The following is a 17,584-nucleotide window of genomic DNA, read 5'->3' as shown; positions in this document are numbered from 1 at the left end:
GTTTTTTTTTTCCTCAGTATATCATAAAAAAGAAGCATTTGTTTATCGCACACATTTTCAACACAGTGACAAACACAGTCGCATCCATATTCATAGTGTAAAGCCTCATTGGTTCTGTGGAAAGAGGCTTTTACATTAAATTTGCATTAGATACTGTATCATTGGATTTCAGCCTTTCGGGTGACAGAAGCCAACTGTGCTCACAAACTGTGAATGAGAAGTTGTAAAACTTTATAAAAATGTATGTTTCCTATAGGCAAAACAAACCCGCTTTCTGTATAATAACCACACTGACCCTGACTAAGTATGCTTTTCTTTGTCAGAAGGAGAAATACTGAAAAATGTTTTAGCCACTCCTTTCCATACAATGAAAGTGAGTCAAAAACCAAACTGTCAAGCTCCAAAATGACAAAAAAAAGCACCATATATAGTTCAAGTTGTCCATGCAATTATATATAACATAATATACATTACCAGTCAAAAGTTTTTGAACAGTAAGATTTTTAATGTTTTTTAAAGAATGCTCTTCTGCTTACCAAGCCTGCATTTGTTTGATCCAATATACAGTAAAAGCAGTAATATTGTGAAATATTTTTACTATTTAAAATAACTGTTTTCTATTTGAATATTTTTTAAAAGTTATTTATTCCAGTGATCAAAGCTAAATTTTCAGCATCATTACTCCAGTCATCAGTGTCACATGATCCTTCATTCATCATTCTAATATGCTGATTTGCTGTTTAAAAAAAAAAAAAACATTGATTATTATTATTATTTTTATTATTATTATCAATATTTCTTCCCTGACAATTCTTGGAAGATTTTAGCATGGTAATGGATATGACAGTGTTAATGTTTTTGGTCTTGGTGGAATAGATCTGCCACGCTGCTGCTGATTTGCTGCTGCTGTTGTTTATTGCTGTAGTTGTAGGTTATTGTTGCTGCTGCTATGTTATAATAATATAATATAATATAAAACACTTCCATTCAAAAATTTAGGGTTGGTGAGATTTTAATGTTGAATTTTCAGGAGCAATTACTCTAGTCTAAAGTGTCCTAGCAGTTTGCGATCTGACAATTTTATCTCATGATTGATCTTGAAGACATCCATAATGTGCTTTTTAGTCAAATCATTGAGACTGTGATGTATTTATATCGTGATCTCTAATAATAATGTTAAAACTATAGCAATGACTGCCTATAGATGACTGTGATTGGCCAAGTTAAAGGGATAGTTCATCCAAAAATGAAAATTCTGTCATTAATTACTCAACCTTATGTCGTTACAAACCCATAAGACTTTAATTCTTTGGAACACAAATTAAGATATTTTACGTGAAATCCAAGAGCTTTCTGAGCCTCCATAGACAGCAAGGGACCTACCACAGTCAAGGCACAAAGTAAGGACATCGTTAAAATAGACCATGTGACATCAGTGGTTCAACCATAATTTTAAGAAGAATACTTTTTGTGGGCAAAAGAAAACAAAAATAATGACTTTATTCAACAATTTCTTCTTTTCCGTTTTAGTCTTTGACTGTTCATAATAGTACCATGACGCATTCATCATACACTGACACAGAAAAGAAGAAATTGTTAAATAAAGTCATTATTTTTTGTTTTCTTTGTGCACAAAAAGTATTCTCATAGCTTCATAGCACTGCGGTTGATCCACTGATGTCACATGTGATAAGCGAGAATGACTTATTGTTTAATGCACAACTGTGTTTTAAATTGTGCAAATACATAAATCCATACGTTTGTTCCAATCTGGATATTCTCATTAGTACATCTCAAAATTGGGAAGATCACGATTCAGATTGTGGATTGTGATTTTGTGTTATAAGCAGAGGTGCGCATATGTTTTTTATAGCCTGGTTCTCATAAAAGTACCTGGAGATTTGGTTAAGTCTTCACGCTGCACATAGTGTGACCCATAAAATATAACAAAAAAAATAATAATAATAATATTGGACTTTATTTAGTTAGTTTTTTTTTTTTAATAAAATAATTTAAAAAAAAAATGAAGAAGTGTGGTAATACTATTATATTTTAAAATAAAAAGGGCATATTAAATAAAAATACAACTATTTTATAGTGAACTTACAAATAAAATTACATATATATATATATATATATATATATATATATATATATATATACACTACCGTTCAAAAGTTTGGGGTCAGTAAGACTTGTAATAGTCTTTAAAGTAGTCTCTTATGCTCATCAAGGCTGCATTTATTTGATTAAAAATATAGAAAAAAAACAGTAATATTGCAAAATGTTTTTACAATATAAAATAATGTTTTTTATTTTAACATACTTTAAAATAGAATGTATTCCTGTGATGAAAAGCTGAATTTTTATCAGCTGTTACTCCAGTCTTAAGTGTCACATGATCCTTCAGAAATTATTCTAGTATGTGGATTTATTATTAGAATGATCAATGTTGGATAATATCAACAGTTGTGCTGCCAAATATTTTTTGGAACCTGTGATTTTTTTTTTTTCAGGATTCTTTCATGAATAACAAGTTTAAAAAGTACAGTGTTTATTCAAAATATAAATATTTTATAACAATGTAAATTATTTATTATTAACTTTTAATAAACTTTTAATTATTAACTTAATACATCCTTGGTGAATAAAAGTATTAATTTCTTAAAAAAAAAAGAAAGAAACAATAAAAATGTACTGACCCCAAACTTTTGAACGGTGGTGTATATATATATATATATATATATATATTTACCACTTACATTACAGGGCTTGACAATATGAACTGCCCTATGGCCCGTGCAATGCATACATTAACTGGAGTACATTCATGTTTCAAAATGGTATTTTTTTGTGTGGAAATATTATGTTATTATTATATTTAGTCTGTAAAAGCCCATTAACAGGTCCAGAAATGCTGAAGACAGACATAAAGAGGAGAAAATACTGTAGCAGGCAGATCAGTCTCACTGTTCACAATGCACAAAATATCAGAAGAAAGTCATAATAATGAATTGGGGGTAGGAGTTTATATGAATGTATCTCTGAGGGAAACTATCTGTTTTCATAAACGTTTACATGCCGTTTTCTTTTCATCTAGCATCTGTATAATGCATTATAAAGCAGTGTTAATGAGCGTAGCACAGCTTTGTGTACAGCAGTAACCAAGAAAACACTATCGCTGCTTAGCATTGAGCCCTGTGTTAACTTTAGTTTGTCAGAATATAATGTATAAAGTCCTTCTCTATATGATTTAGCAGCTTACACACATTTATTTCCATGGTTTAGACAGCATTAATCAGTAGAACAACGTCTTCAGTATTACAGTTTGTCAATCTAAAATGGTCATTGTGCATTAACAGGTTTTCAAGAAACATTTTTCATTATCAGTGCTAAAAAATATAGCAAACTCTGCGCTAATTACATAAAGGAAAAATAATGTTTGTACTTGGGTGCGCAGATTCAATCAATTGAAGGAAAATACAAAAATCATAAAAGATCCGCACACCAAAACAAGATGCAAAGTTCAAGGTCCTTTGAACAAGAATTTATTACTGATTATTATCAATGCTGAAAACATTTGCTTAATATTTTTGTGGAAACCATAATGCATGGTCTTTACTGCCTTTACTTACTTTTAATCAATTCATTGCATCCTTGCAGTAAATAAAATGGATAATTTCTTTAAAAAAAACACACACACAAACACATTGAATGACAAAACAGCAGAACAGGATATAATACATATTATTATATCCTGTAATTTTAATTATTATTTGCCTTGTTGTTTTACTGCTGTCTCTAACTTTAATAGAATATACCTGCAGCCTGCAAATTCAAACTAGTATGAACTACCTTTATGATACTTCATAGCACTATTTTGTCTTAAAATGTAATGAAGATGGATGAAGAGGAATCAAACAAGTTTCAAATTTTTCATTTTTGAGTCAACTATTTCTCTGAACCCCTAAACATTTTTTTTGACAAACCCCTATCCTAACAAGGATGCCTGCCCTGACAAGGTAAAAGCTAAAATTGACAAATGCAGAGGAGCTGCTTGTTTAACGTATACTTGAGGGTTTCTGCAGCCTGACGTTATTGCATCCGACGTATGTGTGTGTGCGTGTTCTCTGAGGTGTTATAATTCCCGCTGGAGCTGTTTCGTTCTGTATGTAAACAACCGGTGCTGATTTAGACAGGACGTACAGTATGTAAATGCGGACAGGACCCTGCCATCACTAACACTTACTGCTGCTGGTGCTCTAATTGAGGTGTCGTACGCTCTCGTACCTTCCAGTTTAACTCCTCGACGCCTTCACAGACTCACACACACAAATATGCTCAGCGAACCCACACACATGTACATTTACATTGAGAAAACCCAGAAGAAGATTTGGCTCGTGCAGCGAGGAGGCTGGCGTGACAGTGAGCTTCAAGACCAATGAGGAAGACATGTTTGTGAGGGAGTTTAGTGGGAAGTTTCGTGTACAATCATGTCAAATCATTCTGTACTTATGACAATCTTCTTCCTCTTCAACATGCCTGTGATATAATACACATTACAAAACAACCTACACTATGGCCCTGTTTATACCTGATATTAGGGTCTGTCTATTGGATAATGCATAATGAGTGTACCGCAAAATATTGGTATGTATGGAAGGCTGTTTCTGCTACCGAATAAATAAGGTAATTGTGACTTTTTATTTATTTATTGTAGGGCTGCCCCCTAATAGACGACTAACCATCACTATCAATGAGAAGAGGCTTAGTCGACCAAAATTTTATTAGTCGCTTAGTCACAAAAAAAAACAAAAAAAAATCCACAGGAAGTGCTGAAGTCACGCAGTCCGTGACAGACAGATCATTAACGGCTGTTTTATGTGGTAATAGCACATCAGGCAGGACATCCAAATGCTTACCTATCTTTCATCGACCTCAAATATGGCTTTTCATCTGAAATATGTAAGTAGTAGTAACTTTATGTGGCCACTTATTCTAATGTTAGCCTAGAAAAATGTGCGCTATTGAAGTGTCTGTGTGGAGTGTGGAAGCTGAATAGTATCGCGCTTACTGCATGATAGTTTGAGGCACCAGGGCAATCGCTTGCTCTTCAAATATGTGTTTGGTCATACAGATAAAAGTAATACATCTTTCGAACCTGTAAAGACTCTATGTTTATTTGTATGAACTCAGAATAGCAACAAAACGTTGTGCTTTTGTAAAATAATTAAAGCCAACAGGATGCGCTTTCTGCCGTCTTGGTCTCTGAACTTGAGTTCGAAACTTCGAAACGCCGTGTATACTTGTCTCACAGACATTAAAAATATATTTATAGAGAGTGAAATGTCAACTTTTAAATGAACCAATTTAAATAGAAAACAAATATTCTCCGATTGTGTAATATGTATGAAACATGCATACAGGCGCATCACTACTGTGGAGATGACGAGTCAGTGTCACTTAAACCGAAAACAAAGAAGCACTAGTTTATCAATAACTTATTAAAAAGTTAATGCAGTCCCTTGCTGTTTTTCCCAGAAACATTCATAATTATTACATCTGCCGGTGCACTGTGGCAAGCTTTTTTTACATGCATTTGAGCACTTATTAGGCTATAGGCAATTAAAGGCTCATTATTATGATTTATATACTGTAGTTTAATAAACGTGTGACTTATAGTCGACTTATCCTTAAAATTAATGACTACTAGTCAACCAGAAAAATCTTTAGTCGAGGGCAGCCCTAATTTATTGCGACTTTATTTTTAGTTGCAAGATAGTATATAGATAGTATATCTCAGGATTGCAAGATTATAGTTTCATTGTTTTGGCTAAATCGTGGCCAGGTTTTATTTATTAGTTTCTTGTTTAATAATGGGAATGAAATAATACAATGTGCTCATGTTTTCACTAAAATAAAGGAAGGATTTAATGAAAAAATGTTCAATGATTTCTTAATTTGGGCATGCCATGTGCAGGAGTAGCCTACAGTAGTTTTCTGTCCTATAAAATAAGGACAGACAGCAAAGTATGGCCGTGACATGTAGAAATTGTAACGTTTATTGTAAAAAAAAGTATCACGGTTTCCACGTAAATATTAAGCAACACAACTGTTTTAAACATTGTTACTAATAAAACATGTTTCTTGAAAATTAGCAGAAAATTAGCATAGAAGGATTTCTAAAGGATCATGTGACGATAAAGTAACGATGCTGAAAACTCAGCTTTGCATCACAGGATTAAATTAAATTTAAAATGTAAACAAATATTAAAGTAAGAAATGGTTATTTTGATATTATGAATAATTTTACTGCATCAGTCAAAGAAATTATTCAGTAATAAAAATAATACTGCACACCTGTTAAATCTGTATAGTAAATTTAAAATGCATTGTATTGTGACGTACGCCCAGGCTCACTGTCATTTACTGTGCAACCAGTAGAACTTGATTCCCAAAATGAATGTCTCTTGAACTGATTCTTTCTAGTGAATCAGAAACATACTGTACAGCACACCCAGTGTAGTCTACCTGAAATTAATGAATAAGGGAATCAGATCTTTGAATTAATAGTCTATGGCTTGAAACACTGTCCTGTGTAAATTTAGCATTATATGACCATATACATCATAATATTCAAAATGTTGGGGTCAGTCAGATTTCTTTCTTTTTTTTTTTTTTTTCTTTTTGAAAGAAATTAAAATTTGTATTTATAAAGGCTACATTAAATGGATGCAAAAGTAACAGTAAAGATTTTTACACTGTTAAAAATGTTCTATTTCAGATAAATGCTATTCTTTGAAATTTCTATTTATCAAAGAATCCTAGAAAAAAAAATGTATCACGGTTTCCACATAAATATTAAACAGCACAACTGTTTTAAATATTAATACTAATAAAACATGTTTCTTGAGCAGGAATTTAACATTTTAGAAAAATACTAAAATAGAAAATGGTTATTTTGATATTATGAATAATTTTACTGCATCGGTCAATGACATGCAACCTTGGTAAGAGTCTTGTTTGCAAAAACTTTTTTTCCCCCCAAATTTTCATCACTTTCTATGTCAGAGTATTTCTTTGAGTTTTGAATAGTTAAACCATCAGCACTGACCACTTGTAACCACTTGAAACTGATCTTAATACCATGAGTAAATGGGGTATTTTACTCTGATTTTCACTCGACTTTCACTAGGCTTTTAGCATTTAGATCAGAATTTCGATTCGTCATGCTCGCTTTCCAAAACACGCTGTGCTTTTATGAATCTTTCAAAGACACAGAAGATATGACAGCGGCCTTTCTGTGGCGAGGAAGCCTCGCATATCCGTGCTTTAGCTGAGAGAAGGGTCCGAGAAATTTCTTAATGCCAATCATTAATTCATTCATTAAAGAAGTGCACTTGTGTTAAAAGGCCCAACAGAATTGTCTATCAAAGGTGCCTTGATGTAGCTATGAGCTGGATGGGGCCGGGCGGCGCAGCTTTGATCACACTGGAGTGGTTAGTTCTTGTCAAAGTTAGTGTCAGGTCTGATCAGTGTTTGTGTTGAGGCCTCTGGCTGTCTAATGGAGCGTATCCAGACATCCTCCACTCACTCTGTCTCACTCACACACACACACAAACATCATTTTTTGGAGTCCTGCAGGTAAGTCCTGCACAGCTCAATGCCTAGACCATATGTGAAGACCAAAATAATCTGAGCTTACAAATGGAAATCTACTATACATGCAAATACTTATCTTCGTCTCAACGAGCGCAACAGTTGGCTTTTGTTTCCTGTTCAAATGAGGAGCTTTGATGTGATGCACTTTTTACTATTTCTAGATAAGAGGTCATCTTTCTATTTCTCTTTCAAGTTTTCTATTGTATGAGCTACATGAAAGTTCCTTTTCATAACACACAGATGATGCTCTTGTTTTCGTTTCACCATTGTTAGGATTTACAAATAGAATTACTTTAATTCTGTCCAAGGATGCTGTATTTCCCCTAAGTCACAGGTGGAAAACGCAGAAAGGGTTTGAATGTTAAGGTGCATTATGTGTAAATATAATCTGTCCTTGGTTGAGATTCTCCTTGTTGAGTCCACCAGCCTCTGGAAACACAGAACAGCACAAGAACTGTTCATCAGGGCTTTATGAATTTGGTTTCCGTGGCCATGCAGCTGCATACAAATCTAAGATCACCACTGAGCAATGGCAAGCATCAGCTGGAGTGGCGAAGAGCTCGTCACTATCGGGCTCAGGAGCGCTGGAAATACATTCTCTGATTAATCACTCACTCTTCACCATCTGGCAGTCTGACAATCGGATCTCGGACTGACGTGAGAATCTGAATCTGACAGAGAGGGCTACCCACATTCCCAACCTTCCACGCATGCATATTGCCAGTTTGATGGAGGTGGAATAAGAATAGTGTAGCGCTGTTATTTTCATGGTCATGTTAGATTTTCCCTTTAGGGAAGTTATAACATATTGACACACACACACACACACACACATATATATATATTAGGGCTGCAACGATTAATCGAACGATGTCGTGAGGCGCGTTTAGTCAATGAAGCCGGTACGTTGATTAGTAGTAAAGCTCCATCACCTGCGTTCAGCTGGAGCGGCAAGTAATACACAGAGCCGTAAAGCACTGTCAAGCTACGCCAAAATCGCGCTCAAAATCGAATTCGATTTTGCGGCCAAATCGGCGTAGCTTGTCAGTGCTTTACGGCTCTGTGTATTACTTGCTCTGTGTACTGAACGCACGTGATGGAGCTTTACTACTAATCAACGTACCGGCTTCATCGACTAAACGCGCCTCCCGACATCGTTCGATTAATCGTTGCAGCCCTAATATATATATATATATAAACTGTGTGTGTGGTGTATGTGTGTATATATATATATATATATTAAGCAGTACAAAACTGTACATATACAAAACCGTTTGTAAAATTAATAAGAAATGTTTTTAAGCACCAAATCAGCTTTGCCAACACAGGAATAAATTATACATAAAAAGTTTAAAGTGCTCCTATTATGCCATTTTAAAGGTTGCTAATATGTGACCCTGGACCACAGAACCAGTCTTAAGTCGCTGGGGTATATTTGTAGCAATAGCCAAAAATACATTGTATAGGTCAAAATTATTGATTTTTCTTTTATGCCAAAAATCATTAGGACATTAAGTAAAGATCATGTTTCATGAAGATATTTAGTAAAATTCCTACTGTAAATATATCAAAACTTAATTTTTGATTAGAAATATGCATTAGTAAGAGCTTCATTTGGACAACTTTAAAGGTGATTTTCTCAATATTTAGATTTTTTTGCACCCTCAGATTCCATTATTCAAATAGTCGTATCTCGGCCAAATATTGTCCCATCCTAACAAGCTTTCAGGTGATGTTTAAAGCTCAATTTCGAAAAATTGAGCCTTATGACTGGTTTTGTGGTCCAGGGTCACATATTGTTATATGAGACTCCTAAAACAGGTTTACATGTATGCAAGGTTAAAAAAACACTTTTCTCCAAAAATAGATTTAATTTTACCTCATTTCTAAATGATTCGTAAACGACTCGTGTGAAGCAGTCTCTTTAAACCCCTCCTTACCGTGGGCCCTCACTGCTGTGATTGGTGAGATGTCGCAGTCCTTTATGATTGGTTTACCGCATACAGCGCGTGTCGGAAAACGAAACGCCCATTGCCATAACTGAAAGACAGCCCTGGAGACTTGTCAATACATAGAAAAGATGGCATCGATTGTACCTTACCAATTCGAGCCGGAGTCTGATGATGAAATGGCTGAAGTGGCTGATCGACAAGTTAGCACCGACTACCATGGAAAGTGCTCGCAATTTGCTTATGTAAGCGAACCGGGCACACCTCTATGTTGTAAACTTCAACATTGTATAATGCATTAAAGCGGCTTTCACACCGAACACGGAAAGCACTGCGCTGGCCGCTGGGTTGAGTGCAGCCCTTCAGAGCGCAGCGGCAAAAGTTCAACTCATTTGAACTTTGAGCGTGGTGTGCGCACTTTGCGCGCCAGTGATGCTCTCCGCTGTGCGTGTGCTTTGGTCAACGCAGACACAAGCCGTCCTCGCACAGCACAAGCAATTGAAATGAATGGGTTTCATAGCGCAGCACTTTCTGCATTCGGTGTGAAAGCCGCTTCGTGCGCCATCCTTTATCATTACTCCAACTAATGAGACAGACAGACAGTCAAGCTGCATCAATCACAAATTTTTAGACAACAGTTGGCCCACAGCTGAACAACAGAACTATAGAAGCGTGAGTTAGCCGGTTAGCAAGACATGTGCAGGGTTGTTACACAACATAACATACACAACTACGTATTTTGAATGATGGCTTTGTAGATTCATCTTTTGGAAGTGAATATAAAACAAATTTACCTTCACAGCCTAGGATACAGCGTCTTCTCGACATGACCTAAACCACATGGAAATTTTACTGTGTTTGTGGGCGGGCAAGTTGTTCGCGTCGTAGAGCGTGGGCGGACATTATGCAAATGTGTTACTTTGTGACGTATAGCCGTATAACAGAAAAAGATTCGAATTCCTGACGACTCGTTCAGGCGATTGTGAGCTGACTCTTTTTTTTTTAATGGGCAATAACTTTATTTATCGTGCACTGTCAGCTTCACAACTTTGCAGACAGTTTATGTTCACATACAGCTACATGACATACTGCATGAAAGGTTATATTTGAAAAGGCATAATAGGAGCACTTTAAAATATTTTGAAATATAGTTTTTTATCTGTGTTTTTGATCAAATAAATGCCTTGGTTAGCAAACTTTCATAAACATTTAAAAAAAAAAAAACACTACTCACACACACTTATGAGCAATATCACATGAGTAGCAGTGTGATTATGTCTCTGTATGCTAGGGGTGTAACAATAAATCGATTAATGGATCGGTACTGCAATTTCCCGAAGGCATCGCAACTCTCTTTTGAATAGATTCTGAGCTTAGTTTTTAACAGCAGATGGTACTGTGTGCTTTAGACACAGCCGTACTCTGCTTGCTTCCAGTTCCTTACACACACACACCACTTGAACCTAAAATAATCATTCATAAAGTTCAAAAAGGTTGAAGTGAATTACATATCAGCACGATTGTGATTCAGCTGTAGACATGAGGCAGATAAATGTCCGCTGACGCCCTGGAGCTCACATGTCTGAAAACAAATTTTCAAACAGACATTATCTTTATTAACAAGTCGCATATTCTAAACAAGTACATTCTCGCATAAAAAAAAAAAAAACTCTTAAAACTACATTCCGTGACACTAAAACAATATCATTTATAAAATTGTGTTGGATTTGGGCATCTGCCATGGCACTTGCTGTGAGAAATACTGCACGCAGAGTGATACGAACTATGTGTGTGTGTGTGTATATATATATATATATATATATACACACACACACACTCACACACAAAGTATTCATACCCTTTCATTTTTTTTTCATGTTCTGTGATGATCCAGCCTTACTTTAAACTGCTTTAAATACTTATTTCCAAATCAATTTACACTCAATACACCATAATGATAAAGCAAAAACAGATTTGTGACAACTTTGCAAATTTATTGAAACTAAAAAACTGAAAAAAGTACATTGCATAAGTATTCATACCCTTAACAGGGTACTTAGTCAAAGCACCTTTACAGCCTCAAGTCTTTTTATGATGCAACAAGTTTTGCACATCTGCATTTGGCAGTTATCTGCCATTCTTCTCTTCACCTCTTCACCCATCAAGCTCTGTCAGCTTGGATGGGGGCTGGCAGACATTTTCAGGTTTCTCCAGAAATGTTTGATTGGGTTCAAGCCCAGGCCGTGGCTGGGCCACTCAAAGACATTCACAGAGTTGTCTATAAGCCACTTTTGCTCTGGACTGGTTTTTCATTAAGGCTATCTCTATATTTCACTGTGTTGAGCTTTCCTTCTACTCTGACGAGTCCCTCAGTACCTGCTGCTGAAAAACAGCCCCACAGCATGAGGCTGCTAGCACAGTTTACTGTTGAGATGGTACTCTGCAGGTGATGAGTAGTGCCTGGTTTCCTTCAGACATTGTGCTCGGAATTGAGGTTCATCAGACCAAAGAATCTTGTTTCTCACAATCTGAGAGTTCTTTAGGTATTTTGTTGCAAACTCCAAGTGGGTTTTCATGGCCACACTGCCATAGAGACCAGAATTGTGAAATGTTGAGGTGATGTTTGTCCTTCTGTAAATTTCTTCCATCTGCATAAATGATCATGGAGCTCAACTAGAGTGAGCTTCAGCTTTTTTGTCAGCACTCTAACCAAGGCCCTTCTCCATCAATTGCTCAGTTTGGCCAGGAGGCCAGCTCTAGGAAGATTCCTAGTTGTTCCAAACTTCAAACCTTTAAACTATGTGAACCTTCAATGCAGCATTTTTTCGGAACTCTTGTCCAGATCTGTGGCTTGACACAATCCTGTTTGTGAGCTCTACAGGCACTTCTTTTGACCTCAGGGCTTGATATGCATTTTCAGTTGTTAGACCTTTTATTGTTAGGTGTATGTCTTTCCAAATTAATCTGCCACAGGTTAACTACACTCGAAGTGTAGTGACATCTACAAGCAATATGAATGCTTCTGAGCTCAATTTCAAGTGTCCCAGATAAGAGTATGAATACTTATGCACTGGAATCATTTCAGTTATTTATTTCTAATAAATCTGCAACGATGTTACAAACCTGTTTCTTGCTTTGTCATTATGGTGTATAGAGTGTTGATTGATGTGGAAAATAAAGTTATTTAGCGCAGTTTAACATAAGGCTGCAACATAAAACATGAAAAAATTAAGGGGTATGAATACTTTCGCAAGGCACTGAATATATAAATTACTGATTTTGTTTTAAACTTGGCTACACTATTATATGTGATTCAGTGTAATTATATAATCAAGTAGTGAGTAATATTAATTCTTGTAATGAATGTACTTAGTATAGGGTTAGGGAAATTATTAAGGCTTGGTTTATGGTTATTGCATGTAATTATGCATAATTAGTTTTAACAGTAAGTACATGTAACAGACACTGTAAAATGAAGTGTTAAATTGAATGGCTAAAATTAAACTAAATACTTTTTTTTCTTTATATAATTTTTTTATCGCCAAACATCACTTCTGACCCCAGTAATGTTCATGTGGATGTAGGAAGGAAACAGTCACTGACAAATTCCAGCATTTACTGGAAACCCTTCCCAGAAGAGTGTGTTATTGCAGTACAGACCAACCTCATATTTTTCTCCATCATTTGTGGAATGAAATGTTCACAAAGCAGATGTCCTCATTTTTTTGGCCATATAAAATATTGTGCACCTTATATCAGCACACCTTGGAGTAGATTTGCACAGTTCTGTCTCCTGCCTGCCTTGTCTGTCATTTTGTGTCTCTCAAACCCAGCCAAATCGCTCGCTCTCACTCTCTCTCTCACTTACTATCCCTCTCTTTCTTTTTTTTTCTCTCCTCTCTAATGGCTGTCAGGCTTTAGGAAAGCCAAGGCTGTGTGTCTGAAGCAGCAGGTTTGTAGGGTGTGTAGCGGAGAAATCGTTCTGGCTCTCCCCATTTCAGTGCGGTTCAGAACGGCCGCCAGAGCGTAATTGCCTGTTGAATGCTTTCCCACTTCCAGCACCCTCGCTCACTCACCCGCTCCCCATCCACCTGTGCTGCCTTTTTTTCTGCTTCCCTTTTTTATAAGACGACTCTGTGGCAGCTTTGACATGTCAAAGAGTTCTTCTGGGTCTATTTTAAGAACACCATTTTATGCTTTTTGAATGCTGGGAAGTGCTCAGGGTGTTTTTTTTCTTTTTGTTATAGATTTGACTTTTTGTGCAGCTTCTGTGAGGCTGTTTTACATACAGTGGCCCCGAAAAGCATTTGGACATCTTAATATATTAAAAATATACTTATTTCAGCGCAAAATATCTATATAAGAGGCATTTGTAAACAAATGATGCACAGCTGTTTTCTAAGTGCCCAAATATTTTCTACATCTTTATTTTTATAAATCAATTTTATAAATTTAAAATGAAAACTCATTTGTGAAACCCTTCACTAGTGTTTGTTCAGTCATTAGGTTTGTTAGCGAAGAACATTCATACACTGCATGTCATTTGTGACAGTTTATGAAGTATTAAAGAGCCTGTTGAAACGTATTGTGTCTTGATTGATTGGATTGCAGTTTGATTGGACATGCACATTACATTTAGACTTGGGCTCATGCAAAACAGATATAAAATGTATCTATTTTTCTTGAGTTATATGGAAATATATAACCATAATAAGAGCTCTCTTCACATAATATGACAATTATTGTTTGAGTTTTGTGATTGCTGCATCCATGCGTCTCATCCATGATTGCATGATGTTTACCTGTGTGGCTGAATCTCATCTTGCACGTGTCTCAAACCACCTCCTTGTTTAAGTGATTAGATTTGCGTCAGTCTCAAATGCATTTTGTAGGGCATTTACTGCTGGTCTTGTCATGCATAGTGACCATGTGACCATTTCTGCTTTGAAATTGCTTGTCTGTAAATGTCATTTTACTGTGCACTTATTGTTGTACATATTTATTTATGCGAGTTACTAAATAATAATGGTGTTTTACCTCATTCTTTTGTTTAACAGGACTCTAAAGCTGATGCTCTGGAGCTGAACCTGTCCTGTCCTCATGGCATGGGAGAGAGAGGTATGGGACTGGCCTGTGGACAGGTAAGACAACATCAAAAAGCACTGCTGAAAAACTCACTCTTGATTTCAGAAATAAAAATTCTGTCATAATTTGCACACACTTAAGTTGTTCCAAACCCGTGTGATTTTCTGTCCTCTGCAAAACACAAAATGAGAAAAATTGAAGCCTGTTTTCTAAGCTTTTTTCATGCAATTACAGTGAACAGGGACCAAAGCTTTTAAGCTTCAGTAAAGACCATAAAAGTGGTTCCTGGGATCTATATAGACTATACGATACGTTTATGTGAAACAGACAGAAATTCAAATAATTATTCTCTAACTATCTTGACGCCTGTCCCAGATCTCCTTGGTGTGTTTATGAAAATGTAGTAATGTCCTGTTTGTGAATGAATCTCTTGTTTTACATTGGATCTTTTAAATAACAGTTGATTTTAGGGCTGCACAATATGGGATAATTATATTATTATAATTATTGTTGCTGTTGTTGTTATTATTTTCTCTCTCTCTCTCTCTCCTTCGGCTTGCTCCCTGTATCAGGGGTCACTATAACAGAGTAATCCGCACAGCCGATTTGGCACGCGTTTGTTGTTATTATTATTCTAATTATTAAATAAAGAAATTAAATAAGAAACATTTTAATATTTCTGTAACATTAACTCTGATAGAGAGTCAAGATTATTGTGCAGCTTACTGAACAGAACAAAACAAACAAATTGAAATGACAAACAAAATGATTATAAACAGGCTTCACAATACTCACCAACAGCAGGTTACAATAATAAAGCTAGATAAGAAACTATAGAAACATGAGGGCTATATATACACAAGGAGTAATAACTAACAAGATACACCTGAGAATGGTCAAGATAATGAACCAATGACAAGACAGAACTGAGAAACACTTAACAAGACAAAACGTATGTTTGACTTGAAGTGGCGCTGCACAGACCAATCTTATAAGACATCAAAGTACTACGAGAACGAATCAAGAGTGTGCTCTTAAATGTTCTCTGAAATCACTTTTGCGATACTTTGATGTCATACACCAGTTGGTCTGCGCAGTGTCGCTTCAAGTCAAACACACCTAAAGCAATGAAAACACATGAAACAAAGGAAACACATGGTCAGATCACATGAGTGACAAAGAGAGTCACATGACATAAAACAAGAGCCATAACATATAATATACAAAAAAAAGTTATAAGCAGAAATGTCAATTGTTTTATATTATTTGACCAACAGGTGGCGCTGTGCCAAAACTACTCATGTCCCCTCAGGTCATGCTTGTTATAACACATAACAAGTTTGGTCAGAATCCACTAAAGAGTTGTGGAGATATAGCCGCATGTCCATTTTCGCACAAACTTCGTCAAATTCATTAACACACTTTACAAAAATTTGGTACATCAAAAAGCTTTTAATACAATGCAAACAATACCTTAAAGCATTTGTGAAATACAGCATTTTACTACAAGATTCGAAATGTCCCATGCTCAAAATGGGTGACATAGGAAAACTGGTTATTGTTTGATTCTGTATGCCGATTCTAACGATTCTAATCTTATGATTTTTGGTCAAAATGTTCAGAAATTATGAACAAAATTTAATTTTTTTAGATCTTTTGACCAGTAGGTGTTACTCAAATGCCCTCAGGTCATGCTTGGTATAATGATATAAATGTAAATTTTTCAGTTTTCTTTCATTTAATCATGCTGCCCCAGTTGATCTGGCTCACAAAACTGGCCTGAACAATTTGTTCAAAATTATCCAGTTCTCAGTCTGGCTAAAGGTCAATGGAGGGTGAGACTGTTAGTGAATAACAACTTAAATTTAAGTCTGTTCGTCACACAAATCTTTGACTTCGAAAACAGCACAAGATGCTTTTGCTTTAAAAAGTGCTTTTGCTTTAAAAGCTTACACATCAAAACTATATAGACAAGAAAGAGGAGCACAGTCCTCAGAAATACACCTTTTGTGTTCCAAGTAAGCAAGAAAGTCTTTTCTTTTAAGACCAAACTGGAATTTTATTCTGAGCTTTTACCACTTTAACTGCGAGAAAGTGGTGAGGTGACAGAAAATGACAGGGAGACGGGAAATAAGGTGAATCTGGAAATGGCACAAGTTAGACTCAGATCACCCGCCCCACCACATCTCCGCTCCCGAGCTTTTTTTTTTTTTTTTCCAGCTGGGAGATCCTATAAGCCTCACAGAGACATTCAAATGCATACTAAATGGACAGAGCAGGTCAGGAGGCATCTAATGGCACCCTATTCCTCTCCATCTCCCTTCAGCTTCGTTATGGTTGTGAGAGAAGCGGGAGTCGTTCCCCCCTCAAACAGGACACAAAGCCACTGTGCTCCTGCAGAGGCTCTAAACGAGCCCTGTGCTACCTCTCTCTCTCTCTCTCACTCACACACACACACACACACACACACACACACACATATGAAGCTAATCACAGCCTGCTGCCTCCTGGCAGCTAACCTCTGTGTGAACTAACGCAAGGCAATATCATTTAATCACACTGTTTGCCACACGCTCTCTTGTGCTCTCTCTTTCGCTGGCTTCTCCGTCTGTCTGTCTCTCTGTGTTTTGCTTCCTATTTATTTTTCCCTGTCTTTCAGTCTGGATCACACCCTCCGCTCTCCCCCCCATCTGTATGTTTCTGTCTCTCCCCCTTATACTGTGGGGAACAGGGGGAGGTCTCGTTGATTGTATGAGAATAAGTAGGAAATTGTGCACCGGTACAAAAATGTATGATTGCAGCCCCATACTGTTGGGTATTTAATCAGGGAGCGTGGCCCTCTCTTTGAACCCTGGAGCGTACGGCACACTGGGCTAATGCAGCTCTAT

The 17,584-nt window shown here is 36.2% G+C and overlaps 1 protein-coding gene across 1 annotated transcript in view; it reads left to right on the top strand.

The window, feature by feature from the left end:
- The window catches only part of dpydb (dihydropyrimidine dehydrogenase b), a 176,146-nt gene that overhangs the window by 106,796 nt on the left and 51,766 nt on the right, over positions 1 to 17,584 (top strand). Inside the window, 1 exon segment of the mRNA XM_051126299.1 lies at positions 14,669 to 14,752. Within this exon segment, the coding sequence (XP_050982256.1) occupies positions 14,669 to 14,752 (84 nt within the window).

Source organism: Labeo rohita, chromosome 2 (assembly GCF_022985175.1).
Source record: "Labeo rohita strain BAU-BD-2019 chromosome 2, IGBB_LRoh.1.0, whole genome shotgun sequence".
Lineage (NCBI taxonomy): Eukaryota > Metazoa > Chordata > Actinopteri > Cypriniformes > Cyprinidae > Labeo > Labeo rohita.
Note: the sequence above shows the minus strand (reverse complement) of the source record. Positions and strands in the feature narration are given on the sequence as shown.